Source organism: Prionailurus viverrinus, chromosome F1, assembly GCF_022837055.1.
Source record: "Prionailurus viverrinus isolate Anna chromosome F1, UM_Priviv_1.0, whole genome shotgun sequence".
Taxonomy (NCBI): domain Eukaryota; kingdom Metazoa; phylum Chordata; class Mammalia; order Carnivora; family Felidae; genus Prionailurus; species Prionailurus viverrinus.
Genome location: NC_062577.1, coordinates 1391732 through 1413031, shown reverse-complemented (window position 1 = coordinate 1413031; position 21300 = coordinate 1391732). Strand labels below are relative to the sequence as shown.

Sequence of the window (21300 nt, the reverse complement as noted above, 5' to 3'; positions counted from 1 at the left end):
TTATCACCTGGACCACTACAAAATAAAAAGTCTGCCAACCTCTGATTTAGTGAGAGGTCAGATCAAGATGGAATGGCCTACGTGACATATTTTATCTAGAAAGGCAAAATAATTCACTCACCTCCACACACTTCCAATTTTCTGTGAAAGGAACTTCCATGCTAATCCGAACGTCAGCACTGTGTTCTAGCTGAACACGGCAATGGAGCACATATATTTTGTCTCCCCAGCCCAAGTAAGCATCAGGTTTTTAACTCCCAAAGTGGATTAGAAGAGCCACAAGGAATGAGGAGTTTAACGTCCTTTCTACAAGTCAGAAACCGGGAGTAAGACAGGCTGCAGAAACAGGGCAGGAGGCCTCCTCAAAGGGCAGTTACCTTCCGAGTCTTTTCTGAGAAGGCAGCCACCTGCCAGGGAGAACTCCAGCTGGGACCCGGCAGCAAGAGTAAATGTCAGGCACAAAAGGGGATTGAAAGTAGCCGAAAAAGAGAGACTTACCCAAAAGTCTTATACCAAACAGTGTCAAAATACCTCCTTGCTATTGGAATGACTGTGAGGAAGCACAGGAGGGTCAGAGTCGAGAATCTAGCTGCATCTGACGCTCCTGTTTCTGATGCAGGGATCAGAACTTCTATTGGGTCTTCCCGCCCCACACTCACCCTCCTACGATGGCCGCCTCCGCAGCCACCTCATTCTTCAAGTGGCGTAAAGGCTGTGAGCCCTTATTACAGAGGAGGAAATGATACCTCGGCACACTTCAAGGCTCTGCGGTAAGTGGTATTTTTAAAACAATTTATGGAGCACTAATTTACAATAAAATGTACCAATTTTAAGAGTGTAGCTTGATGAGTTCTGACATATACACACGTCCTTGTAACAACACCAAAGTTAAGACAGAGACTGCCATTACCCCCCAAAGTTCCTTTGTCTCCCTTTCCATCCAAGCCCTCCAACCCGGGTAAGCGGTGACCTGGTCGCCATCATTATACACGAGCTGTGCCAACTCCAGAACAGCACTACATCCTTTGGTCTGGCTTTATTCCCTCCATGCAATGTTTCTGAGATTCACTCATGTTGCCTCAGGTAGCAGTAGTTGGTTCTTTCTTACGGCTAGTTGTGTGTATATGCAGTGTGTGTGTGTGTGCGTGTGCACGCATGTATGTGTGCATGTGCATGTGTGTGCATGTTCCACCTAGGAGCAGAGCTGCAGGTTTATGTGGTGAGTGTACACTTAACATTTTTAGAAACTACCAAACTTTCCCAAAGCAGTTCTATATTTACACTCCCACCAGCGGACTATGAGGTATCCACAGCCCGGTCTGCACTCGGTGTAGTCAGCATTCTGCATTTTAGTCTAATGGGTATGTAAAGGTATCCCAATGGGGTTTTAATTTTCATTTTTCTGACGACTAATGATGTTGAGTATTCTTTGCTGCATATCTTATTGAAGTTCAAACCCATTCAAATCAAACCCATTTTACTGTGCTATCTTACTAAGTTGCATTTTCTTTTTTTTACTGTTTGTTTATTTATTTATTTGAGAGAAAGAAAGAGTGCACATGGGTGGGAGAGAGGGGCAGCAAGAGAGGGAGAGAAAGAATCCCAAGCAGGCTCCACACTCACTACGGAGCCCCACATGGGCTCAAATTTACAAACCATGAGATCATGACCTAAGCCAAAGTCAAGAATTGGACACTTTTTTTTTTTTTTTTAACATTTCTTTACTTTTGAGAGACAGAGCACGAGCAGGGGACAGAGACAGAGGGAGACAGAATCTGAAATAGGCTCTAGGCTCCAGGCTCCGAGCTGTCAGCACAGAGCACAACGTGGGGCTCGAACCAATCAACCGCGAGATGGTGACCTGAGCCGAAATTGGACACTTAACCAACTGAGCCACCCAGGCGCCCCAAGTGGTGAACATTTTAAATAAGTTATGGACACAACTCCTTAGCCAATTCCTAGAAAAGCAAAGAGCTCAGCAGGGGGTGTGCCTATAACATGCAAACTAACCAATCCAGAGCCCTACCTTGGCTCTCTGCTAAAGTCCTAGAGTAACTAGACCCAAGTACCAGGCAACTAGAGACCATGCCTATAATCCAAAACCCTCAGGAATTATACAAACTAGGCAGTCCTAACTGGTTTGGCCTGCTCGGCTTTGCCTTTCCCACAGAAAGCCTAATAAAGGCTCCAGCCTCAGCTTCCCCCTGCTCCCACCTTCCCTCTGACTACTGTGAGGGTTCTGCATGTGGCCCTGTATGGCAATCCATGCCTCCTGTTCTAGGGCCTAGGAGTATAAGAAACTTTGTTTTCCTGAGCTTCTGCTTTCCACCTTATGACTGCACCTGACTATCACATGAAAGAAAACAGAACAGCATCTATTTCTGGACTCTATTCATTGCTCTATACATCAATCCTAATGCTAGTACTACATTCTCTTCATAACTGTGGCTTTAGATTATGTCTCCAAGTCAGGTGGTCTAAATCCTCCAACTTTGCTCTCCTTTTACGTAAAGGACTCAGTTTAAGTGTTCTGCATTCCCATATAATTTCAGTCAGATTATCAATCTGTGAGTCTTTGAATGAAACTTCACTGAATATGAATCTATACAGTGGTATTTTCAAAATCACTTATTATAAGTGCTTATGGATTTTGAACTTTTAGAATCAATTAATAGATAAGACTTAACTTTGTGTCCCAGAACAGAATATAAATATTAGTCTTGACAAAAGTGAAGGTATAGGTGGCAAGTTATTGGACACAGAATGATAAGAGACAGAGGGATGAGTGGGAATACTAATATCTTCACCTTTAAAAGTAGGGAATCGAGAGATACTATCTATACAGTAAATCCCCCTTACCCAGGGGGGATCATTACAAGACTCCAGTGGATGCCTAAACTGTGGATGGCACCAAACCCTCTATCTGTGACTAACAGGCAGGTAGTGTAGACAATGTGAACCCGCTGGACAAAGAGATGATTCACGTCCCACGTGGGACGGAGTGAAACAGCTGGGATAGCGTGAGATTTCACCACACCACTCAGAACAGTATGCAGTTTAAAACTGATGACTTGTTTACCTCTGGAAGTTTCCATTTAGTATTTCTGAGCTGCGGCTGACATATAGAAAGGGAAACCACAGATAAGGGGACACTACTATACTTGATTAAACATAAATAAAAGCTTGCCCATATTGTTTAAAGTTATAAATGCAAGAAGGGGAAATTGAGCCTAACAGATTATAACAGTTAATCCCAAACCAACATGGCCGAAGCAGATTTTCCCCACCTGAGTCTCTTATACAGTCTTCCCCATGTCATAAATGGGGTCATCATCTCACCAGTTACTAAAGCCAAAAACCAAGGAGCCTTTCTTGATTCTTCTCTCCCTCTCTATCCTATATTCATTCCCCTTCTATTTTTTTCAGCCCCTCCTCTGAGCGCCACACAAGCATACCAGCTGCCTATTCAACATCTCCACGTGTGTTCAACAGGCACAAACTCAAAACCTGTAGGCTAGACTTCTCTCCGAACCAGCTCTTCCCTCAGATTTCCGTAAGTCACAAAACGGCACCACCATTCATCCGAAGTTGCTCAGGCTGGAAACTTAGAAGTCACCTGTTACTATTCTTTCTGCCTCACTTCTGACATCGAACCTATTGGCAAACTTTCACCTACACCTTCAAAATATGTCTCAAATCCAATCATTACCACCTCACTGCTACCACTCTACTTGAAGCCATCCAAGCTTTTGACTAGATCAGTGCCTTGCATATACTGAGTTCTCAATTTGAATGAATGAATGAATGACTGCATGCATGCATGAGCAAATTCAGTCAGTGTTTCCTTCAAAAGATACCCCAAATCTGACTGATTCTCTTTGCTGCCATTACTACAGTCCTAGCCACCATCATACGGTGACCAGACTACTATAATAACCTACTGACAGTTTTTCCATTCCCTACCTTTACCCTATAACCTATCCCCACAGCAGTCAGAAAGTTTCCTTTAAAATCTCAGTCACACCATAAATATTGATCCTCCTTCCCCCCCTTAGAACCCTACAGTAGCAGCCCATCACATATAGAACAAAATGTATATTTTTTAACCATAGCATATAAAGGCCTTATCATAACCTGGAACCTCTCATCTCTCCAGTCTTATCTCCTACAACTCTCTGTGTCGCCTCCTCTGGTCCAACCTCTGGTCTTCTTGTCCTTCCCTGAACACAGCATATTCACTCCTGCTTTTACATTTAATTTTTTTTTCAATGTTTATTTATTTTTGGGACAGAGAGAGATAGAGCATGAACAGGGGAGGGGCAGAGAGAGAGGGAGACACAGAAACAGAAACAGACTCCAGGCTCTGAGCCATCAGCCCAGAGCCCGACGTGGGGCTCGAACTCACGGACCGCGAGATCGTGACCTGGCTGAAGTCGGACGCTTAACCGACTGCGCCACCCAGGCGCCCCTGCTTTTACATTTGATGTGCATCCAACCTGAAACTCTCTCCTAATCTTGGCATGTCCTGATTACTTCTTTTAGGACTTGACTCAAATGCCACTCCTGACAGGTTTTAGATCGACAGATGGAGAGACAGATTATAGATCGATAGGCAGACAAATAGACAGATCTCCTTATAAACTGTATAGATCTCTCTCTCTCTCTCTCTCTCTCTCTCTCTCAAAAGCCATTTGATGTATAGATATGTTTACACTATATGTATATATGTATGTGTACACACATACACACACACAAAACAGTCTCCCAATCATTCTCATTTTCTCTTACCTTCTTTATTTTATAATATAAAGATAATATTATATATTGCTTTATTAACTTATTATACGTCTCACCTGGAAAATGTAAGCTTCACTGGGCAAGGGCTTTCCGTGTCTTTTTTAATACTATTGTACCAGAGCCTAGAAAAGTCCTGGTGTTGAGGCCTGGGTGGCTCAGTCAGTTAAGCATCTGACTCTTGATTTCGGCTCAGGTCATAATCTCACAGTTCGTGGGACAGAGCACATCGGGCTCTGTGCTGATGGCACAGAACCTGCCTGGGAGTCTGTCTCTTCCTCTCTCTGCCTCTCCCCCACTCATACCTGCGCTCACTCGCTCGCTCTCTCTCCCCCCTCAAAATAAATAAACATCAAAGAGAGAAAGACAAAGATAGATAGATAGATAGATAGATAGGAAGTAAGGAAGGAAAAGAAAAGAAAAGAAAAGAAAAGAAAAGAAAAGAAAAGAAAAGAAAAGAAAAAAGAAAAGAGGAGAGAAGGAAGGAAGGAAGGAAGGAAGGAAGGAAGGAAGGAAGGAAGGAAGGAAAGTCCTGATGTTGGGGTCCCCAGAGGCTCAGTCAGTTAAGCATCTGACTCTTGATTTTGGCTCAGGTCATGATCTCTTGGTTCCTGAAATCAAGCCCTGTGTCAGGCTCTGAGCTGACAAGAGCCTGCTTGGGATTATCTCTCTCCCTCTCTCTCTCTCATTCACACTCACATGCGCTCACTCGCTCTCTCTCTCTCTCTCAAAATAAACAAAGATGGAAGGAAGGAAGGAAGGAAGGAAGGAAGGAAGGAAGGAAGGAAGGAAGGAAAGAAGGAAGGAAAGAAGGAAGGAAGATGGACTGACTCTGGTGTTGACACTAGTATTTGCTAAGTAAATCAATAGATAAAACCATAATCAAGTCCTTCAAATCTTAACTCACTAGCCTCATATCCAGCTGCTTTTCTTTTCTGTATTTTTTTAAGATTTAATTTTTTTAGAGCAGTTTCAGGCTCACAGCAAAACTGAGAGGACAGTACAGAGGCTGCCCATTCACTTCCTACCACTGCACATATTATCAACATCCTCACCAGATGGCGCATTTGTTACAACTGATGAACCTACAGTGACACATCATGATCACTCAAAGTCCATAGTGAACATTCAAGTTCACACTTGATGTTGTACATTCTATGGGTTTGGACAGACGCAAAGTCTATCCACCATTATCCAACTCCTTTTTATTCCTCTAACATGAGAAGTTTGTTCCTCCTTCAGTGCCTTAGCATCTGCTGTTCCTTTTATGTAAAAAAAATCTGTTCTAGATCTTTCCATGGCTGGCAACTTTTGTTGTCAATTAGACCCCAGGTCAAATGTCACCTCTACAGGAAGTCCTTCTGTAATTACCTATTCAAAGGGGAGCTCGGACTCACCCAAATCATATTCACTCATCTAATTGTGGGTATTTGGTATTCTCGTCTCCTCGCTCTATAATATGAACTTTATGAAAGCCAGAATCATGTTTACTTGTCACTGCTAATTGCCCACCACCCCAACACCCAGAATGACTAGCTAGTGGCTACTCAATAAGTATCTACTGGATACACTTTGGATGAATGGAAGGTTCTCAGACAATTATGTAAGAAGAGGGAGAGGAAGTAGGTGCTGATGTAGGTGAGCTACATTCCCTCACCTACCAGAGCAGGAGGTGAATCAATAATGCCTACACAGATGGGTCAAGAAGTATTTCCCCATCTCACTTATATGTAGAATCTAAAAAGAACCAAACTCAGATACAGAGAACAGACAGGTGGTTGTTCTCTGTATCTGAGAGGCAGGGAGTGCAGGGTAACGGAAATGAGTGCAAGTGGTCAAAATGTACAAACATGTAATATACAGGATGATGACTACAGCTAATAATTACTGTGTTGTATATTTAAAACTTGATAAGATGGTAAATCTTAAAAGTTCTCATCACAATAAAAAAGATTATAATTATGTATGATGATAGGTGTGAACTAAACTTATTGTGATGTTCACTTCACAATAGACACATAGATCACCTCATTACATTGTACACCTACAACTAACACAATGTTATACGTCAACTGTATCACAACTAAAAAAGTAAAGAGATATTACTATGGACAGATTAAAGATAACGTAATGTTTTAAAATCTAATTTGAACCAACAAGTATCACTCATGAATGTATTCATTCATTCGCTCGACCACTTACACTCCGTGTACAGCAGAGTACAATGCAGGGAGCACCCCCACCCCACAGTGAACCTGGCCTTCTAACTGCAGAAACAGGCAATTAAACCAATAATTAAGATAATTTCTGTGTGAAAAAGGAGAGACACAAACTGGTCTCGGGAGTTTAGGAAAGAAGGGAGTGACATTTAACCTGGGCCATAAAGGATAAGTACTAGGAGTTCAGCAGATAGGGGGCAGGTCTGGGTCCAAGCCCAAGGACTCATATAGCCGAAGGCCCAGAAGTAAAAGTGTAGCAAAGTCCACAAAGTTGAATTTCATCCTGAGGAAGCGGCCAGGGCTTTCTGCTGGTGGGTGACAGATCATGCTTACGCTCTGAAATAAAACAGTCACTCTGGCTCCGGGGTGGAAAACAGAAAAAGAGCTGGCAGGAGCACAGAGGCTGCAATCAACTTAGGAGGGAGCTGACAGTGACATGCACACAAGTGGTGGTAGAGAAGCTAGAGAGAAGCGAGCCAAGTTAGATCTTCAGGTGGTAAAATCAGCAGGACAAGGCGATTAACTGGGCATGGGGCCAAGAAAGGATATGAGCCAAAGACAGTGACACCCTGAACGCTCAGCCTGCTGGGTGCTTGGTGAAATTACTCACTGAGGCTAGAAAAGCAGGTTTGGGCGAAGAAAGTGCACTCAGGTCCGGCTATAGGGCATTTGAGATATGGGTGCACCATCAAAGTAGACGTACCCCATAAGGTATGGGGCTGGTGGTTGAAGCTAGAGATGGGAGTTTCAAGGAAGATTAATATACAGATGCCGACTGACATTGCGGAAGGGGATGGGATCACCCAGCAAGTCAACGAAAAGTGAGCAAAGACCAGCTTAGGGCCCCAGACATTTGTAGAAGTCAAAAACTTAAATAAGAACAAATAATTTCAACCTTTATAGAGTTTTCTCTTTTTATTTACAATTAGATATGAAGCCAACTTCTCTAGAACACTCAGTGCACGTCCTATCAGTCTGAAGCCTGGCACAGAACTATTTGTGAAATAAACTAAGGGCTTGGCTTTCTTCATTATTACCAGTAGTGAGTGTAATATTCTAGACTCCAACTTATTAAATCACCCTGTTAAGGGGCGCCTGGGTGGCTCAGTCAGTTAAGCATCTGACTTCGGCGCAGGTCATGATCTCACGGTTCACGGGTTCGAGCCTTATGTCGGTCTCTGTGCTGACGGCTCGGAGCCTGGAGCCTGCTTCATGGATTCTGTGTCTCCCTCTCTCTCCGCCCCTCCCCTGCTCATACTCTGTCTCTCTCCCTCTCTCTCAAAAATAAGTAAAACGTTTAAAAAAAATTTTTAAATCACCCTGTTAAATGTTGACTAACGTGAGATTCATCAAAAATGAATCAAATCATGCTGTAACTAAGCATAAAATGTAAACCCACAAATAAGATTAACATTTTTAAACAGGTCCATAATTTTTAACATAAAATAGAGCCTCTCTCTGCTAATATAATACTTTTAAAAGTATATAAACTGCAGTCTGATACAGTATCCCTGCTTATTTTATTCAGCAATTATTTCAATTAGAAATGTACATCTATGAATCAAATTAAATCCAGCAGAGGTAAAATAATAATTGGTGAATTTACTTGAAATTGGTTTACTTTTTAACAATATTACAAATTTTGAGCATGCTTTTTTAAAGGAAAACTTAGCCCGCTCGTCCTCTTTGACCTCAAAATCCTCTGTGACGTTCTGGTTATGACAATATAGAAATAAGACTGGTTCCCACAGATAAGCCCTCTATTGCATCATATGGCACATCATAATACGGCAGACGCAGAGGAATACAAGGCCCCTGATGACAAGATACTCTGGCCCAGGATCAGAAACAGTCCTGAACACGGCAGTCAATGCATACGTGTATATGTACACTATAGACAAAGTGCAGACTGACAGCTTAGTGTGTATCCTCCACTCACAAAACAAACATACAGAGATTACCTCTGGAAGATGGAAGTAGGAATGGGGAAGGAAGCTGGAGGAAATCTCCACTCTTGTTACTTCACTTTTCGGTTGAAAGATGAAATGTGAAAATCAATGACACTGAAAGCATCCTTATGGGCACCAGGGACATGAGACCTTAGAATGCCTCAATAGCTTCTCTCAGGCAACTCGTGGGCGCCATGGCCCCACACATCAAATGCTACGCTAATGAAGCAAAGTTATGTCCCTCCAGGGTAAATACATTATAGATTTTATGCTACAAATTCACATCCTCTATATCAATTTCCATTCCGAGGGCGTCTGCCTCCTGTTCATTACTGTTCCTAGTTCAGTCTGTCAGTTTAATTTTGTGCTGCTTTGTAGGAATCCACAATAATTACAACATTTAATTCTGTACCTGAAGGGTGAGCTAAACAGAGCAGTTTAAATGCATATGTTCCAGCCAATCTTTGACTCCCACCCACCTCTGCACACACCCCATCCCCCACACACATACAAGCACATGCACTAGCTGGCTTATATATGATATCTTTCACCTCACTAGCTCTTTTCCCATTACTTTCGACAGTATATCTGATGATGACATTATTATTGATGCTACAGTAAACAGCTAATATATGTGGTAAAAGTACATGCACTATAATGAATCAAAATGACACACCCACCCACCAAACTCCCTCTACTCATTCTAATCAGATAATGGATTTTTTTCTTTGAGTGTACTACAAAAGGAGGAAGTAGCATTGGAGAGGGAAAAAAAATTCATAAAAACAGGGGGAAATAAAAGTAAATGTTTAGGTCATTGAGATCAGAAAGGAAGTTCATCAGAAGATTTGTGTCAAGTAACATGTAGTCCATCAGTTCTATATAGAGTATAGTCTTCTTAACTTAAAGTTTCCTGAAACGTAGCTCAGTTTCACATGAATAAGCTAGATAACATCACTACAACACAGTCTATCTAAAATTTATCTTGCAGAAAAAAAGCACAGCCCTGTTTCATTTTTTTGGTTTTTGTTATTATTATTGCTAACGATCTTACATAAATCTGGTAGCTTTCTAACTGTGACAGAATTTTTGCTTTACAAATGAAGTGAAAATAATCCAACTGGTTTTTACATTCCCTATTTTTATTAAGGAAGTTTTACTTCTAACCTTCTATTTTTATATTTTTTGTTTTGTGTTCCTTGACGATAGAGCGCAACAAAAGCCAGGAAAAAATGTGAATACGATAGGAAATAGAAAACTATTATCTAATCAGAATGATAGAACAAAAATTCCTGAGATAAGCATGGCTTAGACGTCAAAAAGGAAAAGAGAGGGGCGCCTGGGTGGCTTAGTCGGTTAAGCGTCCGACTTCAGCAAGGTCCCGATCTCGTGGTCCGTGAGTTCGAGCCCCGCGTCAGGCTCTGGGCTGATGGCTCAGAGCCTGGAGCCTGTTTCGGATTCTGTGTCTCCCTCTCTCTCTGCCCCTCCCCCGTTCATGCTCTGTCTCTCTCTGTCCCAAAAATAAATAAAACGTTGAAAAAAAATTTTAAAAAAAAGAAAAAAAAAAAGGAAAAGAGGAACTCTGGGGGGGTGTGGAAAAAAAGAGGAACTCTGGGGCACGCGCGCGCACACACACACACACACACACACACACACACACCCCTACCTCAAAATAAGAAACAAAAAGGATGAGTGGAAGGTTGAGAGCAAGGGACTCAGACACAAAACCTCCAATTAGACTTTTTATTATGATGCAATTCATTACAGCATAATTACATTTCTTATGAAATGATTAATCATAAGGTTAGAAGAAAAGGTTATGTTGAATGTTAATTATACATCCTGTAAAGAATTTCAAAGCCGTTAACGGCGGTATTCTCATAGACTGTCAGTTGCCGTAAATTAAACTCTAGGAAGGCAATTTGGCAATATCTTTAAAAATCCAAAATCGTATATCCTTTTACTAATCGATACAACTGGGAAGAATTTATCCTACAACTAATTTGTGGAAGTGAGCAGAAATGTTCACAAAAAGATGCTTGGTCCACTACTGGCAACACCAAATATCGAAAATAATGTAAGCATTCCTTACTGAGGAAATTATGACCATGATGCATTCATATAAGGGAATCAATGGGATGGTACCGAAAGTTCCTCTAGACAGATGATAAAACAAAAAGGAGAATGAAGGTATACAAGAGTCACCCATATCTGTTTTTTTTAACAAAGAATATAAATATATGAATGTGCTTGCGTGAGAAAATGCAGCGAAGCACACAAGAAACTTACCAGTGATTATCTCTGGGCACTGGGATTGAGATCAGGAGGACAAGGAGATAGGAGTGAACATTTTGTGTGTGATGTATGTGTACTATGTATTTAGTGTATATAGAGAGATATCATATATATGATTTTTTACCACACACAACTATTAATTTTTAAATTGAAGGGAAATAAGTTAAAATAAATCAAAGATTGTAAAGAAACAGAAACAGGCCAACAGGCATCACAGAGCACAATTTTAAGAACAGAGAACTGAAGGGGCGCCTGGGTGGCTCAGTCTGTTGAGCATCTGACTTCAGCTCAGGTCATGAACTCCTAGTTCATGAGTTCCAGCCCCAGGTCAGGCTCTGTGCTGACAGCTCAGACTCTGGAGCCTGCTTCAGATCTGTGTCTCTGTCTGTATTCCTCTCCCGCCCCTCTCTCTCTCTCAAAAATTAATGAAGATTTTTTTGTAAAAATTATTAAAAAAAAAAAAGGGGGGGGCAGAGAACTTAAGGTATCATTTACATACAGCGGAGCATTCTTACCTGGCACTTGGCACTGCAGTATTTGGCAACTCGGCATTGAGAGCATCGCATCAGTTTTTCCTTCCTGTTTAAAAAAAAAAAAAAAAAAAGTTCCCATTAGGAAATGAGTGACACCGATAGGTTCTGCTCACCCCATTTGTATGGTCCCTTAAGACTGAGATTTTCACACTGATGGGCATCATCTTTCATCCTCAATGTGAGATACGGACATAGTAATAACTCTTTTTTAAAATAGTGGTGAAATGTATATAATATAAAATTTACACGTTAAACATTTTTACGTGTATAGTTCAGTGTGTTAAAAAGATAATTCAAGGGGCGCCTGGGTGGCTCAGTCAGTTAAGTGCCTGACTTCGGCTCAGGTCATGATCTCCAGGTTCGCAAGATCAAGCCCCACCTGGGCTGACAGCCCAATTCATATCCTCTGCTCCCCTCATTTTTTTTTAACGTTTATTTATTTTTGAGACAGAGAGAGACAGAGCATGAACGGGGGAGGGGCAGAGAGAGAGGGAGACACAGAATCGGAAGCAGGCTCCAGGCTCTGAGCCATCAGCCCAGAGCCTGACGCGGGGCTCGAACTCACGGACCGTGAGATCGTGACCCGGGCTGTAGTCGGACGCTTAACCAACTGCGCCACCCAGGCGCCCCACCAACTCATTTTTTCACCTTGTAACTGCTCTCTTCTGCCCACAGAAGTCTTTCATTTTGTACAGCATCTCAGGGCTACTTTCTGTCTGCTACATTGGATCCCACCCAATTCATGAACTTCTGAATAAAGCCAATAAAATCTTTAAAGTTTACTCAGTTGAATTTTGTTTTTTAGAAAATGGCATTAAGTATATTCATTTGATGTGCAACCATCACCACCACTAATGTCCTTTATAATAAAAAAAAAAAAATCAGTTAAAATCAGAGATTCCCACTGAAACCGGAAGTTTTACTTCACAGAGATTTTAATCTCTCCATATGAAATAGAGAATTCAGTCCCCGTAACTACTTGGAATGGAAGTATCCTATACTCTTCAAATATAAAAAAAATTGTATACGTCTTAACCTATCATATAGTTTAATTATGAATATCCTCCTCTGGAAAATGATGTCAAAATTCCATTAAATCCAGTTACTACTTTAGACATGCTGAATTGAGATGCTCCAAAGTTACATCTCCCTCAAATCACCTGCATAAGAAAAAAGCAAAGATGAAGAAAAGGTTGAATTATAAAATAAAAAATAAATGAACCTGATGATAAAATTAATAGTGACAAATAAAAGGCAGGAAGGATTGTGGATACTTTCAGGGCAGCCAAGAGCATGAAAAAGTCAAACTGTAATTTCACTATCAATGACAAAACAAAAACAAATCCTTCCAAGCACTTCTAATGGGCCTGGTACTATTCAAAGATTTTTACATCGATAGTTTGTACTTAATTTCAAATAGTCCTGTAAGTAAACAGTCTTTTTCAACGTTTATTTATTTTTGGGACAGAGAGAGACAGAGCATGAACGGGGGAGGGGCAGAGAGAGAGGGAGACACAGAATCGGAAACAGGCTCCAGGCTCTGAGCCATCAGCCCAGAGCCCGACGCGGGGCTCAAACTCACGGACCGCGAGATCGTGACCTGGCTGAAATCGGACGCTTAACCGACTGCGCCACCCAGGCGCCCCTAAACAGTCTTATTATGACTACTTTGGGGATACACCAATACATTTTTCAAAAGATAAAAAAAAACATAGTGCAAACTAAGAAGACACACCATAAAGTGCATGGCAGGTGATACTGAAAGGGTAAAAACAAAATCCTAAAGAGAATCAGAACCTAAATATACCAGGTACTTACCTCTGGGACAGCAAGGGTCAGGTACGGAGCATAAAACAAGGGCAGAGGTTAAAATCTAAATAAAGGGAAGCCAAAATGCCTGCCATCCCCAAGTATAGAATTGTGGCTGTCACATATCAACATCCCAGGCAACAATGCAAACCCCAGCAACCTGGCCTTCAAGCTCTTACTATGACTATCACACTGGACTACTGCTCTTGGGTAAAACTGGACAAAACCAAAATCTACCCATAAGCTGTTAAGAGACACACATCAAATAAAAGGACCCACAAAGGAGGATGAAATGGATATGCCAAGCAAATATTAACTAAAGGAAAAGCCTATGTAATTACATCAATTTCGGGGGGGGGGGGGGGGAAGCACTTTACAGTTAAAGATCTTGTTAGAGATAAATAAGGTAAATACTCAATGATAAGAGACTCCAGTCACCAGGTGTTAGGTACCTAGTGACAAATGTACCCAGTCTCAAAATATATGAAGTACAAGAAACAGATCTGAAGGAAAAATGACCGACACAATAAGTTAATACCTGTAAGGCCCTTAAAATAGTGCCTTGAATATAGTAAACACCATATAAGTATTAGTTATTGCTATAAAAAGATACAAAGTCTTTTTCAGGAATTCTAAACCAAGTAGATAAAGAACAGGGGTTCAGGGCACCTGGGTGGCTCTGTTGGTTAAGCCCCACCCCCATTCACACACTCTCTCTCCTTTAAAATAAATAAACATTAAAAAAAATTTTTAGGGGCGCCTGGGTGGCGCAGTCGGTTAAGCGTCCAACTTCAGCCAGGTCACGATCTTGCGGTCCGTGAGTTCGAGCCCCGCGTCGGGCTCTGGGCTGATGGCTCAGAGCCTGGATCCTGTTTCCGATTCTGTGTCTCCCTCTCTCTCTGCCCTTCCCCCGTTCATGCTCTGTCTCTCTCTGTCCCAAAAATAAATAAACGTTGAAAAAAAAAATTTTTTTTTTAATTTTTTTAAAGAATAGGGGCTCAATAATTTATTCTATCTCAGGCAATACACAGACCCTTATCCCTTTTATATGAATGTGCATTCACATATTCCTGTTCAGCACCCACTGACCATTTACAAAAGGTCCCACAAAGTAAACTGCAAAGCAAATCTCAAAAATCCCAAAGAATCGATATCATATAGATCACTGTCTCCAACCATAAGGGAATTAAATTAGAAATCAGTAACAAAAACAAACCCAGTGAAATATCATATGCATGAATATTTAAAAGCATGCTTTTACAGAATTCAAGGATCAAAGAATTATAATGAAATTAGAGTATACACACACACACAAACACACACACTTTTTTTTTAAGTAGGTTCTATACCCAAGTCATAGGGGATGGAACTCCCCTTGAAATCAAGAGTCACATGTAATACTAAACCAGCCAGGCATCCCAAAAATTGATTAAATAATGGAAAAATACCAAAACTTCTGAGATAAAATGAACACACTACTTACAGGAACATTTATAACTTTAAATGTTTATGTTAAAAAAACTGAAAATAAATGAGCTAAACATGTAAGTCAAGACTTTAAAAATAACAGAAAACTAAGGACAGCATCAGCAGGAAATTATACAACATACGAAATAGAACACAGTGATCTAAGAGGACGAGCAAAACCAGAGGCACAAATAACATCAACAAATTTCTTGCAAAATCACTTAAGAGAAAGTTTCCAAACAAATAATATTGGAAACAAAATGGAATGGAACTCAAGATTCAGTAGATTGAAAAACAGACAAAAGAAAATTCTGAAGGAACGGTAGCAGTGACATAATTTTCTAATCTCCTTAACTCTCCCCACAATCAAAATGACAGCACGCGTTAGAGAGCCAACCTGAGTATCACTCGCCACCCAGGAAAACATCACAACAAACCCAAAACGTGACTGGGCAGAGGAAACCACTAACAGCTCTGAGACTTAAGTCAGTGTATTTGTGGGAGAAAACCAAGAAGGCCACGGGGCCTCCAATAAGCCTGAAAACAGAAGAAGCCGCAAGCGGCAAAAAGACGCCCAGTGTGTCCAGCCAATGTGACAATGGGAGCCAAAACTGGGACAGGATGCTCTGGGACAGAATTTTCCAGAGGAGGAAGTCACTGGGACTCCCCTGAGTGCTGCCCTCCTCAGACCCGACTTCTCAGATTTTCCCTCCTCTCCCTTTTCTGGTGTAAGTTATTCAGAGGTGGGGCGCCTGGGGGGCTCAGTCGGTTAAGCCATCCACTTTGGCTCAGGTCACGATCTCACAGTTCATGAGTCCTAGTCCCAAATCGGGCTCTGTGCTGACAGTGTGGAGCCTGCTTAAGACTCTCTCTCTCCCTCTCTCTCTGCCCATCCCCAACTTGCTCTCTCTGTCTCTCAAGGTAAATAAATAAACTTTTAAAAAAAGGCAATTTCTGTTACTTGCAAATATAAAGCCCCAGCTATAGAAGGTGTTTCTTCTTGATTTTAAAAATTAATGGGCAGAATCAAGCTACCTCAGAAGATCAGCGATGAACAGGTTAGCAAGCAAAACTGTGTCCTCTCCCTCCCATAGCTACCAACCACAGGCTTTCATGAATTTTCACAGAATGCTGGCAAAGTGAATAGCAAGATTACTCTAAGTACCTAAATAATTTAATTGTTGTTTTGATGGGTGGAAGAAATTCCTTAACATGAGTTATTTAAATGTTCAGGGTTACATATCAAATAACAAGTTCTCAAGTTTCAAAAACAGGTCAAATGAATCCAAGAGAAAAGTGGTGTGTGTTTGATCAGACAACCACTGAGCCCCGGAAGAGGTCCTGCTTCTCTCTCGGGCTCAGGCTGAGAACAGAATCCTGTGAAGCAAATTCCACCACTGCAAAGGAGAATGAGTTAGGGGAGTTTCCTTCCAATACTGAAATTATTTGATTCTGCTTCTCTTGTGCCAGTAACAAATATTAACTAAATTTGAAGATGACAAAAGTTGTACACGTTTTAGGTGAATTACGGTAGTCTCAGAGGCACAGAAAAGTGATGAATATAGAATTTTCAGATCACAGAAACATCCGGTTTACAAAATGATTAGCTCAAAGTCCAAATGGACTTTCTGAATGAAAAGTAATCTAGGAAATAGGTTAGCAACATATCAGTAACAGAAAATGATTAATTTACCTCTTTTCCCCTCTCCACTCAAGAGAGAAATAATAGCATTCTAACCCCAAATAGGAGAAGCTATTAAAATTATTTTACACCAAAATCAGTGTTATCTTTCACTATGTCCACAAAAAAAGCAACAAGGAATCCCCTATTACTCATTCTTACAAACTGTGACAGGCTGTAGAACACAGTGTCAAATCGGAGAAAATTCTCAGGTAGCTCAGTGGCCCCAATACAGTGGTTCATGGAGCAAAACAAGTTAAGTCCTCTCTTCCAAGTAAAGGCTGGGACATAATTAGCTTCTCCAACAGCACAGGCAAAGGAAATGTAGAAAAGAAATAAAAACAGAGCAAAATTACTTGTTCCTCCAGTATACAAATCTAGAAGTTGTGTATGGATACAGGAGAAATCACTGTGTCTAAAAAATCAAAGAAGAAATGAGATTAAGTGGCTCCTTCAAATCCCAACAACTAGGGTTATATTTAAGGGAATGTCTCTCTGTCCTTGGTTATCAGCAGGGGGGGAAACTATCGAAGGGTTTAAAACTCTGCCCTAGGGGGCACCTGGGTGGCTCAGGTCATGGTCTCGCAGTCTGTGAGTTTGAGCCCCGTGTCAGGCTCTCAGCTGTCAGCACAAACTGCTTCCGATTCTGTGTCTTCCTCTCTCTCTGCCTCTCCCCCACTCACACTCCTTGTCTCTCTCTCTTTCAAAAATAAATAAACATTAAAAAAAATACAAAACAAACAAACAAACAAACCTCTGCTCTAAAATAATATGGGCAGTTGCCAGGTGGAGGAAAAGAAGTTTCCTGGGAAGGATATAGAAAACAAATCCTAGTGATTCAAATTTCCCCCAGCCCTGGCAGCTGCAGAATCCATTTTAAACTCTGCACAGAAAACAACGCATCCACAACACATTCATACACAGACAATATGTCTCCACCCCTCAAGTGTCTCCTGGTGTCCCTTGCAGTCAAAGCTCTCCTTCAACGGCCACCCGCACACTCACTGCTGGCCAGGCGGTTCGGGCACCGCAAGGAAGCCCGGCCACCCCATCAGCCTCCGAAGCCACTCATCTGGATGGAGCACAGCCCTGTACGATCTGAAGCAACCCAGGACCCAGCATGTGTCTTTGCAGCCTCTTCTGGGCTAAAGATCCATGCCCAGCAATCTTTTGCACACTTTTGTCCTTTTTCAAGGCTGATCACTATGAGCTTTGAGAAGAAATGTGAGCTGAGAGAAAGAGCAGACTTCATCAGATAGAGCCTGCCGGCACCACTCACGCTTGCTAAAAAAAGAGGGCTGACCGCAGGATGTCTGATGGAGTACCCCTCCCTGAACACAAGTTTTAAGGAAGATTCTCCAGTAACAATTCCTATGAAAATATTTCTTCACATAATCAGGACAAAAGATGCTCTGTGGAGTATGAGGAATATGGACTGTTTTAGAATAAAGAGCTCCATTTGTTTAAAAGGCAAAACCCAAAATAAGTGAAGTCTAAATATAATTTTTAAAAGAGACCACAGAAATAATATTTCTTTAAAGAATCTTTGTTTGTAAACATCTCCAAAATCTCAGACTCCTGATTCATTAGAAACGTTAGTGTTATGTACCCAAGTACCTGCCTGTTTCCCCATGGAAATTTCTGGAGCAAATGAAATTCTGCACTATGAAAAGGAGATTATCCCAAATAAAAAGTCATGCTACTCCCTCCAAGGGTAGTACAACTGCTTTTACTCTGACCAAATAAAATACACTGCAAAATGCTAAACAGAAAGCATTCTCTTTGACATAAATATTCATAATAATACAGAAAAGGAAACTTCCATTTTTGTTTCCAGATGGTAATTATGTTGGTATGGGCCTAAAGGCTTTTTTTTTTAATTAGAGATTCTCATCCACCGTCCACCTAACTATCAAATAGTGGGGTTTTTTTAATGTTTATTTATTTTAGAGAGAGAAAGAGAGAGAGAACAAGAAAGAGAGAATGAGTGGGGGAGGGGCAGAGAGAGGGAGAGAGAGAATCCCAAGTGCACTCTGCTGTCAGCGCAAAGCCCAAGGCGGTGCTAGATATCACAACCATGAGATCATGACCTGAGTCGAAATCAGAGTAGGACGCTCAAGCAACTGAGCCAACCAGGTGCTCCTCAAATACTTTTTAGTACAAAGTAGCAGATGTGGTCAAAGTAATACAGACTCATAACACAGAAAAGCAGAATTGGTTTGGATTCATTTTTCCACATCCCTTATCACTTTATTTCAGACTTCTAATATTCAAAGTACAAAACAAGAAAATGCAATGGTCAATTATTTCAGAAAACAATAAATCTATGATCCCCAGGCACCATACCTTCCTGGGCAAAACACAAGCAATTTAAACTCATATTAGCACTTACGGAGGAAAAAAAAAAAAAAAAAGCACAGCAACTGACTTCAACTTAGGTCACGATCTCATGGTTCATGAGTTTGAGCCCTGCATCGGGCTCTGTGCTGACAGATTCTGTGTCTCCCTCTCTCTCTGCCCCTCCCCCCCCTCAAAAATAAATACGCATCAAAGAACTGGTGACTTACAGCTGGTTTTTAAGGCAAAGCAGTTTAAGGTAAACTGAAGAAAGCTGTGACCAAAAGGCACTGAAGAGGGATTTGATCTAATGACAACATCTCTGTTCCTAAACGGGAAACCTCTCAGCCTAGTCAGGTAATAGGACTCTGGTAAGTCAAGAGATGTGTTCAATTTCCCCAAGTCTTCCTGAAATCCAAAGTAATAAAAATATGAGAAAGAAGAAAAAATCTGATTTTGCCCGAAGAGTGAAATCAAATACCCTTTAAACAGGTAAGCATTGTTAGCATAAATACCACAGAGCATTAACATGAAAATCAAAGTACCAATGGGCAGAATTTCAAATAAGGTATAAGGATAGCTGATCAACATTTTCATCAATAGACTAGGACCTAAGTCTTCAAACTGGCAAAAGATGGTCACCTTGATTTCGGTTCCAGGAAACAGTGTGTCACGAAGGAAGAATTCTCCATCATCTTCCTCTTATTAAAAAATGAAACTTAAAAAAAAAATAATCTCAACAGCACTGTGACTGTATTTTAGCTTTAACAGTGAGAAAACCAAAAGCCAAATTCACTATCTAATTATAGTAATCTCTTCATTTCAGAGGCCCAGAAGCATCTTCTCCTTCCACCTGCCTTAAAAATTTGCCCTTCTATTTTATAATTAGGTCTATTACTTTGTTTAACTTTTAATTACAAATTTCCTGAAGTCCTCTGGAAACAAGCATAATGAAATCTCAAGTAACTCATTCTCTCTTTTGGAGAACAACATGAAACTTGAAGTTGTTGTTGCTGTTGTTTTTTAAGTTTATTTATTTATTTTGAGGAGGGCTACCATGGAGCCTGATGAGGGCTCAAATCCATGAACCATGAGATCATGACCAGGGCCGAAATCAAGAACTGGACACTTAACTGAGCCACCCAGGTGCCCCTCAATTTAATTTTTAATAATTTATTGAGTTTAATCTCTTATTAGATGCATGCTTTGTAAATTAATTTCCCACAGACTGTGTCTGTATTATTTCTCAACTAGACACTGTAAGAGAATACAATAGGGTGGTTAAATCATTGACACTGGAACCATATGGCCTAGAACCAAATTCTAGTTTACCACCTAGTAGCTGTATGATGCTGAGCAATTTAATACCTCTAAACCACGAGACTAAAAGAGAATAATAGTACCAACACGACTTGGCTGTAATGAGAATTAAATATGTAAATCTCTCAACATTGTGCTTGATTCATAGAAAGAGCTAATTTTTCTTAGTACCATCACATTACTATTATTCCTTTAAGAGATTTTGTTTTTGTTTTTTTTTTTTCAACGTTTATTTATTTTTGGAACAGAGAGAGACAGAGCATGAACGGGGGAGGGGCAGAGAGAGAGGGAGACACAGAATCGGAAACAGGCTCCAGGCTCTGAGCCATCAGCCCAGAGCCTGACGCGGGGCTCGAACTCACAGACCACGAGATCGTGACCTGGCTGAAGTCAGATGCCTAACTGACTGCGCCACCCAGGCGCCCCTAAGAGATTTTGTTTTTAAAGCAACTCTCAAAAGAAGTTCCTAGATATCATTTGAAACACTTCAGTGTTGAGCAGAAGTATTTTTAAAAGTTTAGCCATTCTAGAAATTCAGAATTTTAGAAACCTTTAGAATGTTTTTCTCAGTTATTTTCAAGTTCTTCATACAGTTAACTCTACATTATTGGAAGAGAGTACAGAAACAGTACACGTTATTTACTGAAATATTCATGTATGTAATTAAATGGTAATTACTTCTTAGCTTAGAAGCAACCAAACATGAATAAAATGTAACAATGAAACTAGTGCTTTTGGGGAAACTCTCAGTCAACATGAGTTTTAAATGTTCTAGAAGTTAACACCTGGACCCAAATAATACAAAACTTGTATACATTTTTCTCTTATCTCAAAAGAAAAAAAGAATCAGATATAATAAGGTTGTATTGAACGCTTCTATTTTTCTACATAGGTCA

At 40.8% G+C, this 21300-nt stretch overlaps 1 protein-coding gene across 3 annotated transcripts in view; it reads right to left on the bottom strand.

The window, feature by feature from the left end:
- The window catches only part of SMYD3 (SET and MYND domain containing 3), a 706268-nt gene that overhangs the window by 514066 nt on the left and 170902 nt on the right, over positions 1 to 21300 (bottom strand). For all 3 annotated transcript variants that reach the window (XM_047841253.1, XM_047841252.1, XM_047841254.1), the window contains one exon: positions 11773 to 11836. In XM_047841253.1, the coding sequence (XP_047697209.1) occupies positions 11773 to 11836 (64 nt within the window). The remainder of the gene's footprint in view (positions 1 to 11772; positions 11837 to 21300) is intronic.